The sequence below is a fragment of the Euprymna scolopes genome, chromosome 37 (assembly GCF_053919585.1).
Source record: "Euprymna scolopes isolate OS-2025 chromosome 37, ASM5391958v1, whole genome shotgun sequence".
In the NCBI taxonomy this organism is placed as follows: domain Eukaryota; kingdom Metazoa; phylum Mollusca; class Cephalopoda; order Sepiida; family Sepiolidae; genus Euprymna; species Euprymna scolopes.
The window spans coordinates 57403294-57418787 of record NC_136518.1 but is presented as its reverse complement, the minus strand read 5'-3'; the positions used below and the strand labels follow the sequence as shown (position 1 = coordinate 57418787).

At 33.1% G+C, this 15494-nt stretch overlaps 1 protein-coding gene across 12 annotated transcripts in view; it reads left to right on the top strand.

Moving 5' to 3' along the window:
- The window catches only part of LOC145261200 (endothelin-converting enzyme homolog), a 662230-nt gene that overhangs the window by 175705 nt on the left and 471031 nt on the right, over positions 1 to 15494 (top strand). For 3 of the 12 annotated variants that reach the window (XM_080119526.1, XM_080119527.1, XM_080119528.1), the window contains one exon: positions 4650 to 4691. The exons of the other annotated variants lie outside the window; for them this stretch is intronic. In XM_080119526.1, the coding sequence (XP_079975652.1) occupies positions 4650 to 4691 (42 nt within the window). The remainder of the gene's footprint in view (positions 1 to 4649; positions 4692 to 15494) is intronic. 12 annotated transcript variants of the gene reach the window in all.

The following is a 15494-nucleotide window of genomic DNA, read 5'->3' as shown; positions in this document are numbered from 1 at the left end:
TCTCATTTTGTGTCATTTCTTCTCTCTCTCTCTCTCATTTTGTGTCATTTCTTCTCTCTCTCTCTCATTTTGTGTCATTTCTTCTCTCTCTCTCTCTCATTTTGTGTCATTTCTTCTCTCTCTCTCTCATTTTGTGTCATTTCTTCTCTCTCTCTCTCTCTCTCATTTTGTGTCATTTCTTCTCTCTCTCATTTTGTGTCATTTCTTCTCTCTCTCATTTTGTGTCATTTCTTCTCTCTCTCATTTTGTGTCATTTCTTCTCTCTCTCATTTTGTGTCATTTCTTCTCTCTCTCATTTTGTGTCATTTCTTCTCTCTCTCATTTTGTGTCATTTCTTCTCTCTCTCTCTCATTTTGTGTCATTTCTTCTCTCTCTCTCTCATTTTGTGTCATTTCTTCTCTCTCTCTCTCTCATTTTGTGTCATTTCTTCTCTCTCTCTCTCTCATTTTGTGTCATTTCTTCTCTCTCTCTCTCATTTTGTGTCATTTCTTCTCTCTCTCTCTCATTTTGTGTCATTTCTTCTCTCTCTCTCTCTCATTTTGTGTCATTTCTTCTCTCTCTCTCTCTCATTTTGTTTCATTTCTTCTCTCTCTCTCTCTCATTTTGTTTCATTTCTTCTCTCTCTCTCTCTCTCATTTTTTGTCATTTCTTCTCTCTCTCTCTCTCTCATTTTGTGTCATTTCTTCTCTCTCTCTCTCTCATTTTGTGTCATTTCTTCTCTCTCTCTCTCTCATTTTGTGTCATTTCTTCTCTCTCTCTCTCTCATTTTGTGTCATTTCTTCTCTCTCTCTCTCTCTCATTTTGTCATTTCTTCTCTCTCTCTCTCTCATTTTGTGTCATTTCTTCTCTCTCTCTCTCTCATTTTGTGTCATTTCTTCTCTCTCTCTCTGATTTTGTGTCATTTCTTCTCTCTCTCTCTGATTTTGTGTCATTTCTTCTCTCTCTCTCTGATTTTGTGTCATTTCTTCTCTCTCTCTCTGATTTTGTGTCATTTCTTCTCTCTCTCTCTGATTTTGTGTCATTTCTTCTCTCTCTCTCTGATTTTGTGTCATTTCTTCTCTCTCTCTCTGATTTTGTGTCATTTCTTCTCTCTCTCTCTGATTTTGTGTCATTTCTTCTCTCTCTCTCTGATTTTGTGTCATTTCTTCTCTCTCTCTCTCTCATTTTGTGTCATTTCTTCTCTCTCTCTCTCTCATTTTGTGTCATTTCTTCTCTCTCTCTCTCTCATTTTGTGTCATTTCTTCTCTCTCTCTCTCTCATTTTGTGTCATTTCTTCTCTCTCTCTCTCTCATTTTGTGTCATTTCTTCTCTCTCTCTCTCTCATTTTGTGTCATTTCTTCTCTCTCTCTCTCTCATTTTGTGTCATTTCTTCTCTCTCTCTCTCATTTTGTGTCATTTCTTCTCTCTCTCTCTCATTTTGTGTCATTTCTTCTCTCTCTCTCTCATTTTGTGTCATTTCTTCTCTCTCTCATTTTGTGTCATTTCTTCTCTCTCTCATTTTGTGTCATTTCTTCTCTCTCTCATTTTGTGTCATTTCTTCTCTCTCTCATTTTGTGTCATTTCTTCTCTCTCTCATTTTGTGTCATTTCTTCTCTCTCTCATTTTGTGTCATTTCTTCTCTCTCTCTCTCTCATTTTGTGTCATTTCTTCTCTCTCTCTCTCTCATTTTGTGTCATTTCTTCTCTCTCTCTCTCTCATTTTGTGTCATTTCTTCTCTCTCTCTCTCTCATTTTGTGTCATTTCTTCTCTCTCTCTCTCTCTCTCATTTTGTGTCATTTCTTCTCTCTCTCTCTCTCATTTTGTGTCATTTCTTCTCTCTCTCTCTCTCTCATTTTGTGTCATTTCTTCTCTCTCTCTCTCATTTTGTGTCATTTCTTCTCTCTCTCTCTCTCTCTCATTTTGTGTCATTTCTTCTCTCTCTCTCTCTCTCATTTTGTGTCATTTCTTCTCTCTCTCTCTCTCATTTTGTGTCATTTCTTCTCTTTCTCTCTCTCTCATTTTGTGTCATTTCTTCTCTCTCTCTCTCTCTCATTTTGTGTCATTTCTTCTCTCTCTCTCTCTCATTTTGTGTCATTTCTTCTCTCTCTCTCTCATTTTGTGTCATTTCTTCTCTCTCTCTCTCATTTTGTGTCATTTCTTCTCTCTCTCTCTCATTTTGTGTCATTTCTTCTCTCTCTCTCTCATTTTGTGTCATTTCTTCTCTCTCTCTCTCATTTTGTGTCATTTCTTCTCTCTCTCTCTCTCATTTTGTGTCATTTCTTCTCTCTCTCTCTCTCATTTTGTGTCATTTCTTCTCTCTCTCTCTCTCATTTTGTGTCATTTCTTCTCTCTCTCTCTCTCATTTTGTGTCATTTCTTCTCTCTCTCTCTCATTTTGTGTCATTTCTTCTCTCTCTCTCTCATTTTGTGTCATTTCTTCTCTCTCTCTCTCATTTTGTGTCATTTCTTCTCTCTCTCATTTTGTGTCATTTCTTCTCTCTCTCATTTTGTGTCATTTCTTCTCTCTCTCATTTTGTGTCATTTCTTCTCTCTCTCTCTCTCATTTTGTGTCATTTCTTCTCTCTCTCTCTCTCATTTTGTTTCATTTCTTCTCTCTCTCTCTCTCATTTTGTTTCATTTCTTCTCTCTCTCTCTCTCATTTTGTTTCATTTCTTCTCTCTCTCTCTCTCATTTTGTGTCATTTCTTCTCTCTCTCTCTCTCATTTTGTGTCATTTCTTCTCTCTCTCTCTCTCATTTTGTGTCATTTCTTCTCTCTCTCTCTCATTTTGTGTCATTTCTTCTCTCTCTCTCTCTCTCATTTTGTGTCATTTCTTCTCTCTCTCTCTCTCTCATTTTGTGTCATTTCTTCTCTCTCTCTCTCATTTTGTGTCATTTCTTCTCTCTCTCTCTCATTTTGTGTCATTTCTTCTCTCTCTCTCTCATTTTGTGTCATTTCTTCTCTCTCTCTCTCATTTTGTGTCATTTCTTCTCTCTCTCTCTCATTTTGTGTCATTTCTTCTCTCTCTCTCTCTCATTTTGTGTCATTTCTTCTCTCTCTCTCTCATTTTGTGTCATTTCTTCTCTCTCTCTCTCATTTTGTGTCATTTCTTCTCTCTCTCTCTCATTTTGTGTCATTTCTTCTCTCTCTCTCTCATTTTGTGTCATTTCTTCTCTCTCTCTCTCATTTTGTGTCATTTCTTCTCTCTCATATATAGCATATAATGGTTACTGTTATCAAATCCAGAAATCTGATTTTGAAAAGTCAGTTGAAATTCTATAAAAATTTCGACCATTAACAAACTTTTCACGAGCAAAGGTCAGTCAAATAAATATAATCATGTTGACACACCAGTTCTCATTAAGCAATGATGAACTGGATCAGTACCAGGTGGGAGACCAATTTGGGAATTCCAGGCACTGTATGGAGGAGGACGTTAACATCTCCCTGCAAGAGTTGCAAAAACCAAACGTTATCTCTCCTAACAGATATACATGCGACTAAGAGTCACTTGTGAATTTCATACTCCTATGGAACTTCGTCCTTTGGAGGAAGCCAGTTAAACTCACATGTGGTTAGTGCTGTTTCCATTTTTCCATATAAGATGCAGGACCTTATTGGCTACGTTATGGTCCTAGCAGTGAATCATTAGGATAAACGAAACCAAAATTATTACCAGAAGTGATCTTCACTTTTTTTTTTATTTTTTATTTATTTATTGTGACAATATATGAATATAAGAATACATTTCAAATACAAATACTACTATTACAAGCTATCATAGCTACTATTATTTCCAGGTTAGTTTCTATTAAACAGCTTTTACTGTAGGTTGCGAGTTTCCACCTTCTTTGATTTTTATCCGTTTTTCTTCGCTTAGTCTTCAATTCCAACTTAACAGATTAACTTAATTTGACAGATCAAAAATGCTATTGCTGACTATAACTGATCAAATAAAATATCATTACAAATTTAAGGATGATAAATCAAAGATAATGTAATCTCAAATTTGACCTTGACAGAACAATGAATTTACAAAGGGATAGAAAGGTCACTGATAGATCTATCTTAGAATTCTATTGCAAAGTTAAACACGACAACTCAAAACAAAATACTATGTTTAACTTAAGCTTTACAGACTAAATAAAAAAAAAACATTTTTAAGCATAAGACTGCTGAAAGCGTGAGCTTGACAGACTAAAGAAAACACTATTTCAAATATAAGCATGACAGACCAATTTACAGAGCATTTTATAATTATTAAATGAACTTTGAGCCATGTTCCCCCCCCCCCGAACATTTAACTCCTTTGCCCTCTTTTGCATAAGTCAAGAATTAAATATATTACAGGCTCTTATCACTCTTGGGCGCATCAAAAAACCTTGTATGGGGTTCTACAAACAAATTTATCTTTTTAGTTGACAACTAAATATTTTCGTTTACTAGCCAAACCTACATGATTTTTTGGAATATGACACTTCAGTAAGATTCAATTATTTTCCGTTTGTCTAGTCGAAAACTGTTTATCCATTTAGCATCACTAAGAATTCGGTTGTGAAGGCTAACGTGACGGCTATTATTCCCAAATTAAATCTTCCACTGTAGGTTCCAGCAGTATCAATGACGTCTTTAAATTATTTCATATCATTTTTATCTGGATTTCTTTACTTAGTTTTCAATTCTGTACGAAAATTCTTCTGACGAATCGATTTCTGTAAGTAAAATATTTTTCTTTTTCCTTGCATAAAACTCTTCTGTCAATCCACTCTAGTAATTCACATTCTTCGGATTGTCCAGATATGGTTAAATACTTACAATGTTTTAACAAGTTCCATTCATTTCAGAGTTTTTTTCGTTTTGTTTATTTTGTTGCATTTCACACTAACATATAATTCCTGGTGTTTTCGCAACTTAAACATTGTTTTATTACTACACCCCCTCATTAGATGTCGACGAACAAATAAAACCTAACTATTAACGTTAGTTATGATTGATGAGAAACAGTAATTTTTACTCTGGATTAATGTGATAACCTGCATTAATGAAAACTTACACTTTTTTTTTTTTAACAAAGTTAATAACATTAATATATCAAATGTCTATAATAGAATGCCAAGATTACTTTTTCTAGGTAAAACACTTTCGGTGCAGTTATCTTTTTTTTTTTTTTTTTTTTTTTTTTTTTTTAAGTTAATTTCTTCAGCATTTTTTTTTAAATACTTATTAATATTGTTACATTAACAAAAAAAAAAAAAAAAAAATTGCAGTTTTGTTTAAAATTTCCTTTTTATAAAATTTACACTTACTGTTTTTAAAATACCAAATTCTCCAGGGTTCATGCGGACTTGAAAAGTCCTTAGATTTTAAGCGTTGTCTTGAAAAGTTATTGAAAAAGGCTTAAGAATCATATGCCAAGTAAAAAAAATTGTCAATATTAAAAATAAGTTACACTCCTTTAATCATGAAACTAGCCTGGTGCCCGGGTTTTTGGAGGTGTGTTGAGCAAAAATAAAAAAAACATTTTTGTAGGCAGCCAGGCTCGAACCCATGACACGAAGACGGAAAAGAAAGTGAAACAAAATCTGACTACCTACCGCTACTCCATGATTCTACTGAAAGCATCCAAAATAACGTAGTCAATCAAAAACAAGACGAAGACAAAAACACATCACCTTGCGGTTGAAATGACTATGAAGACCAAGGCTTACACACGATATGAAGACATTTATTCCAACTGGTGATTAGAATGATGAGAATTTGATACCTGTTAGATTTCTACATTTTGTCTCCTCTTCTCTGCCTCGCTTCCGAAAGGGCTTAGGCTAACTCCACTCTCTTCCTTAATTTAACTCCTTACTCAATTGATTTTGAACTCTGTAAACTGAATATATTGGGTCTATTTCTTTGTGACGTCAGAACATGGCCAATATGTGCCTGCTTTGCACGTGGATATTGTATCTGCTTCCAATACATGTTCTGGCACACAAAGAACATTCGTTAATTTCCATTGTCTTATTCTACCTGCTCTGACATAACTTTGTTGTATAGTTATTTCTAATATAATGGACAATTCTCTACATTCCTGGAATCGCATCTAAATAGCAATATGTATTATCTTTTGATCATTGTTCAATTCTAGCCTTCTCCTTTTAAAACATATTTTTGATCCTATTTACTTAATTTCTCTAAATACCGAGAACTGTCCCCTTCAATATATAACGTAATTTTAGAGTTGAAACTAAATCGTTTTTGAGAAAGGTGACGCGTGATGTATTTTTTACATTTGTTTTTAAAAGTTAAGATAAAAGGTAATGAGATACAGCGTCAGTGGAAAGGAGTACTTTCATTTTTTTTTATTTAGATGACAGTAACAGTATTTTATATTTGATGTTGACACCTTTTAACTTACAAGGGCTGATAGTGACTTCTTTATCTCCCTCCCACACTCTCTCTCATATATATATGTATATATATATATATATATATATATATAATATTCCCCACTCTGTCAAAGACTTTGGTAGGTGGAGACATTTTTCGGGTTAATCGCATAGAGGAAAATCTTTCAAAATGTTTACAATTTTGTAACAATAGGAATTAAATTCATTTTATCTAGATCACCGACTTGAGAACGTGGAAACAGGATCCCCGGAAGTTTTTAATAACAGAAAAGATCCCTAATAGGAGTTTCATCAGATTCCGAAAACAATTATTTGGACTAGAAGGTTTTTGTTACAAGTGTTTCATGAGTGTTTAAGTGGAATATCTCGGATGTTGTGAGAGGTCACCTATTAAACAAAAAAAGTTAAGAGGACTCTCGTTTTTGTCGCCTTAAGGCTGGAGTATATATATTTATGACTGCTTTGCAGTTTCCTACTTTTGAACATGGGTTTGTGATTAGACTTATTGCTTCATCTTTGAATGTTATCCTCTTCATCTCATCAAATCTTATATATCAGGTCGGTGCAAGAGTGTTTGCAACTTAAAATTTCATCTTAAATGAAAATCGTTTTTGGAAAATTTTCATTTATTGTAATGACCTCTCTATAAATTGACTCCAGGTATCAACGACTTCTTGAGATGTTAAATTCTAAATGATTTTGTAATACTCAAAATAAGTGATAATCCGAGGGAGCTAGATAAGGAGTATATGAAGGATGGGGAAAGTTTTCCCAACCAAATTATTTTAGATCTTTAGTCAAGTCATAATACTAAAACAGCATTACTGACCAAAGAAGGTCGTTTTTGGGTTAACATCAACTAAAATATTACAGAAAAATATGAATGATGTTACAATAATTTGGATAAAAAAGTTATAATTTAATCATAGTGGTATATTTAACTAATTGTATGCATAAAATAAATTTCAATAAAAACTTCTGCATTAACTTGATATAAGAAAATCTATTATTGTTGTCCTCCATAAAAAAAGAAATGCAACCCATTGTTCAGTACAGGGATTGGATTCGTCACCTTATTTCATTTTAGATGCCAAAGGATAAACTTTGGTGCTACTAAAAGACATTAACATAAAGATGTATCTTTGGTGTTGTAAGCCATTTCGGTTTTAGAAAAGAAGTAAAATGCCAGTATTAATCCAAAGAAGCTTTGAATTGTAAAAACTTGCAGACAAAACAAACAGTTAGGTAACCAATCGGAAGAAGTTTTGAATCGTAAAGCTTTTTTTTTAATTACATTTTCACCACAAACAAGGCACAGTGCCACTAGGGGGGCTACTGTCAGGGGCATAAGTTGCAGGGATACTATGTAGTCAGTAATATTGTGTGAGGATGAGTATTATGACTGTTGACTGAAGAAGATCGTTTTTTGGGTTAATATGGACTAAAATATTGCAGAAAAATATGAATTATGCTGTAATAATTTGAATGAAAAAGTTATAATTTAATCATGGTGGTATATTTAAGTAACAATAATATGCATAAAATAAATTTCAATAAAGTTTTACATCGACTTGATATAAAGAAATGTTCTTGTTGTCTTCCATAAAAAAAAAAAAAAAAAAATGCAATCCTTTGTATTAGTGACGTTTCATATTAGATACCAAAGGATAAACTTTGATGCTACTGAAAGACGGGGAAAGAGCCTCTTACCACTCCTGGGTGCATCTAAAAACGTTATACGGACAAATTTATCCTTAGTTGACCTTTGACAACAATTTTTTTCATTTACTAGCCAAATAAAAAAAAAAAAATTATTAGCCAAGCCCGCGTGATTTTTGGAATATGATATTCCATTCTGTAACGAGTACATACATCATAAAATTTCTTTTTTTTTTTTTTTTTTTTTTTTTTTTTTTGTTATAAGTGTAATTCTAAATATGCACGTAATTTTATGTAGAGATTTGAATGTATAAACATTCAAATTTCTTAAGATATATTTTTAAACAGTCTTCGTTAAAAATTGTTCTATTAAACCATTTATTGTTTTAATAATTTGAAAAAAAACAAAGGCTGAAAAAGACATTTTTCACTCGGTAATTAGTTTTAGAAGATTGTCGATAAGAAAAAGATAATCGCCAAAAGATAAGTGTTTTATTATTTCTAGCCACCACTTGGAAGAATCCAATCACAAATGCGACCGTTACTCACAACGTAAAACCTTGTTATAGAACAAGACCAATATTTAGGTCATATATTAATAAAGTCTAGAAATCTGGTTAGAGGAAACCTTAAAAAAACAACACGTTGACAGCAAAATGAAAATTTCAGAAATGAAAAATGAATTGGCATCCAATCAGTTTGTCAAAATGAAACCCTAAGATTTAAATGGCTTCTAATCAAACACTGCCATACTGGCATGATATTCCTCAGCAAAGACGTTAATATGCTCTTGCAATACTCAAAGAAATATGTGCGTGTAATGTATGCATGGATATGTCAATGTGTATCTGTGCAGAAAGACACCATGTAAAAAAATTTCTGCGGAAGTGAATGGAAAAGGTTCCAAATATCTCAGTACACCCATAAGGGGCGGGGAAGCATGATGAGATCAAATTCCTCTTAAAAAAAAACCTCAAATATCCTACGTTAATCTATTATTATTATTACAAATCTCGCCTGTCTGTTTAAATGTATGTATGTTTGTATGTCTGCCTAAAACTTTTGACAGAGGCGACGGATTTTCACAAGATCGGTATCGTTTTGAAGTTTGACTCTTCGGACAACAAATATAAAAAAATTGGCTAAAAATATTAATTACTACACCCTCAACTGGGTATTTTTCTAAAAGTAGGGGTCGCTTTTTTCGCTAATATTTTCGAAAGTCATCCCCTCTTTTCGATTGACTAGCCTTCCGGTTTGGCGATGGACGCAACAGCAAAGATGTCACGTTTTCTTTTTCTTTTCACGTTCTTTTCCTACTTCACAGTAAAAGTTCGAACTTGCCTGCATATTACCACGTTTTTTTTTTTTTTTTTTTTTTTTTTTAATTTTGCTCAACATACACCTCCAAACACCCGGCCAACGCCGGGCACCCAGGCTAGTTAAAGAAATGAATAAAAATCAAAATACAATAAATTATGAAAAAAAAAAAAAAAACAACCCTCTACTACTCTTGATAATAATCACTGATCGAAAGCACTGGAGTGAAAATGGCTGACCCAGAATCACTTGCGTACATACTACACAATTCGGTATTAGACACCAATAGAAATGTTTGACAAATCAAGAATCAGTAGAAAGATAAGAAAAAGAACTGTTGTATTCAACCAGACATGCTTTGAAAATGACTTGCTGCATATATATATATATATATATATATATATATATATATATAATATATATAATATATATATATATATATATAAGAACAAGTAGTCAATAAAACATGTTAAAAAACACTTTGAAAAAGAGTTAAAAACATTTAATTTTAAAAAGGAAACTCTAAATAAATGGATAGTCCTTGATCCGCGGTGTTTCGAAGAAATACTCTCCTTCTCATCAGAGAGTAGGAATTAGCAAAATGCGGGATCGGATTTTGCTTGCAAAAGTATTTGATGAAACTACAAGTAAGTCACAGATCTTACTTGATAACAAAAAATGAAGCAGAGGGAATAGGGTGAATAAAAAAAGTGATTTCGTGTGAATAGATAGTCTGAAGGGTAAAGTATCCAATGACGGTAAAATCCAAAAGTGCAGAATCCAAGAAAGTTAAATTTCCATTCGCACAAGTAAATTCCAAGGGAATCACATAATTGGAAGATGATCCAAAGTAATCCAAAAGGCAGAAATCCGTGGAATAATTCACAAATAGGTACAAGAAAACAGGAATGAAATCCAATAATATTATTAAAAGAAAGATAAAATGTGCGTAAAAAAAAAACAAAAAAACATGGAGGAAATGTAAAACTCGACTGTCGGGGCGAGGCTTAATTAAGAAAAATCTCTATATAATTTATATTTATTTCCGCAGCCAGACAACTTTGCAGCTCACAAGATCCATGTAAGTCAACAAACCGAAAGTCCAAGACTAGTTATGCCCTCCTTTGGGCTCATCAGTTAGACACATCCAAAAATGTCTAACTGATGAGGGCATAACTCGTGTCTTGTACTTCTGGTTTGTTGACTTTCATGGCTCTTGTGAGCTGCGACGTTGTCTTGTTGTGGAAATAATTAAATATATTCTCACATTTTGAAGGTTATATATTATATATATGAATGTTGTAACTATCCTATAAAGTGAATCTTTGAAAGTAATTTGGGTAAATCTGTATATTCATGATAGCGTGTGTTATTTTGTGTGTCACGCTCACATCTTTTTTCTTCAGTGACTGTCGTTTAATTGTTGAGACTTTCCATTTCTTGTAATAAATAAATTTATCAAGAATTCTTAAGTTTTGGTTGCAATTTTGATTATAACTGAAGGAACTCCAGTTATATATCAGGGCTCTATGGACTAAATTTATCTTTAGTTGACCATTGGAAATCATTTACTAGCCAAATAGCAAAGTTGCTAGCCAAACCCACTTGATTTTTGGAATATGACATCTTCGTTTCATGACGAGTATGTACATCATAAATATTTTTCTGTATTTTTTATCATAAGTGTAATTCTAAATATACAAATTTTATATTGATACTTGAAGGTATAAACATCCTAATTTCTCCGGCTTTTTTTTTTTAAAAACCGCCTTTGTTAAAAAAAAGAGTATATTCTATTAAATTTTTATTGTTTAAATAATTTAACTGTGTTCGTTTTATTAAAAACAAAAGTTGATAATATATTTTTCACTCGGTAGTGAGCTTTGGAAGATTGTCAATGAAAGAAATACAATCGCCGAAAGATAAGCGTTTCATTATTTCTAGTCGCCACTTTGAAAAATCACTCGAAAATACGACTGTTTCACTCGCAATATATATATATATATAAAAAAAAATTATATATATATATATATATATATATATATATAATTTTTTTTTTTTTTTTAATTTTGATTTCAATTCAAGCGGATGCACCCAAAGTCATATATATATATATATATATATATATATATATATATATATATTTTTATATTCTATTTTTGGAAATCAAAACTTTATAATATATAAAAATCGTTAGAAAATTTACTCTGTAATAATATACGAAATCTGCATGAATTAAAATATATTTAAGTGTATTTTATGACTGGGCTATGCTGGGCATCCCTGCTAGCTTAAATACTTTTGCAGTTTTAACAAGAGCTACAATAAATTCACACTGAACACCCACAAAATGGCAACATCAATATATTACATATGAGTCTGCTGTGGAATATCTACAGGTCCCGCTAGTATATTATATTATATTTAGAAAATATTTTTGGTAATAAAGAAAACAAAATTTGAACACTAATAGGTTAATAATTTAATGCCCAAACAATAGCGTAATTAATACATTGTTTGGTAATAAACTTATTAATTGAACCAAATTGTTATGAAATTAGAATTAATTCAATTAGTGTAATGATAGTCCAATGATAGCCACCTTGACGATTAATCATTTACCTCGAACTTTTCAGCTTCCAGTTGAGGTAATTTTACTTATATTCAAACAAATTAACGAATGGGTGTTTCATTCATCAATAAAATATCTTCATTCTTTTAATTTCATGTAGTAACCATTAAATGCTGTACTCCTTAGTGTTAAAAAAAAAAAAAAAAAAAGCAAACAAAAAAAAAAAAACGCTACACGTAGAAAGAACGCCATTACTTTAATATCCTCGCTCCTATTCCATATGTCCTGGATATGACCTTAAACTATATCCAGTGGTGAGACCCCAACTTGCGGGCTTTGGGGAGTGTGGAGCCACCCTTTAATTACCATTGCTCCCAGGTTCACTCTGACCCGGAGTGGTAGTACTTGTTAGGGTCCCAACTATGGGTTAAATAGAAACCGACTTGAAAATAACAAATATAGTCTATCAAAAAAATTTTCTTCAAAATCTTTGGATTCAGCATTAAATAACCCGAAAAGGATTGACTTCAACCTCCCATCGTATGTGCAGGAAACAAAGTTGCATCAATCATTACGGAAGTATTAAACTTCATAAATTGCATTCATACCCAGAGGTCAGAAGCAAAGCCATTTTACGGAATTTGTGCTGAATGATCACCGGCAATGAACCACAATAGACAACTTTTAGAATCTCGGGGGGGGGGGGAAGAGAAGGGAGAGAGGAGGAGGATAACACCGGCTTGATATCACACCATAGTCTAAGTCAAACTCATAGCAGTCATTATTCTATTAAAATTCACATAAGGAAAGAAAGAATAATTTAATTTTAACTACAATTTAATAATAGATTATGCATGCTCTTTGTTTCATTTTACTTTTGTCAAAGTTCTCAGAAATCAAGGGGCCCCTTTCCTAAAGCTTACACTTGATCTCTCTATGAGACACATTGATATTCAAATATTCCATTAAACTTCTTTACATTTCAAACACTAAGTTAGTAAAAGAATTTGAGAACATAATTTTACTTTCCCCAATTGATTTTTTTAATGTTATAGCATATCTTTTTTTTTTTTTTGTCTTTTGGTCTTGCTGGATTCACGAACAAGAATTCATCTAGTCTAGTGGAATACCCATTAAAGTTCTCCTTTATCTCTCAAGCATTGAGTTAGCAAAGAAGTTGAGAGCATAATTTTCCTCTTCCAATTAACCATTTAAATATGTTATAGGTATATCTTTCTTGTGGTCTCTTAGTCTTACTGGATTCCAGGACAAGAATTTCTCTAGTCTGGTGGAGTATCCAGCTTCAGGTAACATCACTTGTAGAAGGTGCACCATTCCTTGTGAAAGCCAGTGTAGGTTAGTCATATTGCGATCTTATTTGGGCAGCAAATACTGTTATTTTTGGTCAGGGTTTACTTCTAGAAAAAAAGTATCCTCATGTCAGGTTTTCCTGACAAACCCCTCTGCAGAGAGATCTTAGACACTAGAGGATGGTGTCTAGTAGGCATTCTTGTATGTGCTTCTGTATGATTCTTCAAGACCGAAGTATTGCCATCCTTGAATCAAAACTTTGTTCTCATTGCTGATGCAATTCTCTATCTATATATAAGAGCCAGGTACGTCCAAGGATGGAATACTGTTGCCACATCTGGGCAGGAGCTGCTAGAAAGGACTTATCCTGCCTTGATAGTTCAAAATAGACTGTGTAGCCTCGTAGGAGATGTCCTTTTCTCTTCCCTGCAACTCCTTTCTCACAGAAGAGATGTTGCGAGTTTGTCTTTGCTTTATCGTTATTTTCATGGTAAGTGTCTGACTGAACTTCAATCTATGGTCCCACCTCGCCAAACTTTCACAAGAAATGCTCGTCTAGCTGAAACCACTATCAATAATTCCCCCCACTTTTTATCTGTGCCTAAACCTAAACGTAGATTCCATGAACAAAGTTTCTTTTATAGAACTGCACGCCTGTGGAACTCTCTTCCATTTGCCTGTTTTCCAGCTGACTGATGAGCCATTCCACTTAATAAATTTACTGAATTTCTATTACTAACGATTACTATATTGTCTAATTGACTACTGTATACTCTTTAACCCTTATCCTCGAGTGGCCCCTGGACCTTAATAAGTGGTGATGCCTATGTAAATAAAAAAAAGTTATTTTCACATTTCGATTGATGTAATCGCCAACCTTCTTAAAGTGTATCTTGTTGAATTGCAGGAATTTTTGGCCTAATTCTGAAATCTGCATTGAATTTTGAATGGAACCGTTTATTTAATCCATGTGGGTAACATGCTTCCGTATGTTACCCCAGTCAGTGAATCTGTGGCATGGTGGATAAAGTATAGTAAAATTCCGTTATAAGTTAGTCTTCTGAAGGTTAAAGGTTCAATCCTCACTGCGGGTAACACTCAGAATACAAATTGCAAATTACTTGGCCCTGACTGAGTAGATGTCCTAACAGAACAAGAACATAATAACCCGCCTCCCTTGCGGAGATTAGAAATTCTGTGCCGATTCCTGCATTCAACAGGATACACATGAAGGTCGGCAAGTTGTGAAAATAACACTCAAGATGAGAACAGTAGTCTGAAGAATCCAAATAATCGAATCCTTATCTCTGATGAATGACAGAAGAGGTACATTCAACTTTATCTTAGTTCCAAATAACTAACTAGAGGAAGAGCAATAATCGCTGTTTATTATTTGTTTCAGTCAACCTCATTTTACACATCCACACTGCAGCATACTCATGAACTGCCCTGTTCTATCACGCTCGCTTTGAGACGTGTGATATAACTGTTTCTATTGATTTCCAATCTAGCAATTCTCACTCGGGAGTACTCAAGTAGGCTCTGGCTGAATTTTCATCTTTTATTTTCAGTTAATCATTTTATATACTAGTGGGTGTACTTGCCCAATATCTAACACGCATGCACATTTAGTAATGTTAAAATTTATTTTCTTTCTAACGTTTTTAAAAAAAAACTTGTGGAAAATTGGAAAGCACCATGACTTAAAAACAGGTTTATTTCCTCCCAGCGTTACCTTGTGTATATCTTTGTTGCCCTCTCTCTCAGCTTTGTTATTCAGCTTTGAAGTCATATGTAAGCTATCCACAAAAAAAAAAAAAAAAAAAAAAAAAAAAAAATACCCCAAGACAATCCAACAAAAAAAATTGTCCTTCCACTATCTGAACTCCTATGTCAACATGCTTAGTTTGAAACTTGTTGTCTCTTGATCCACACGTGTTTGCTTAGTGTCTTATTTATTTTTGCTAAATGAATAATTTCAATTAATGTTCCGAGTTTGTGGCCGTAAATTTTTACGTTTTCCTCCCATTTTATTTAGTTTTGAATATTCAAATTGCAAAAAAAAAAAAAAAAAAAAAAAAATTGCCGTCTTTAACATTAACTCTGTGATGACTGCCAAACGTTATGTCACAACATTTCGGCAGAAATAATGCCCTCTTATTTTCGCCTCACTCTATTCTTCTACATTTATTTTTAGTTGATTCATGCTTTATATTTCTGAAGTAGTAATCGTACAATTCTTCGAACTTTTTTT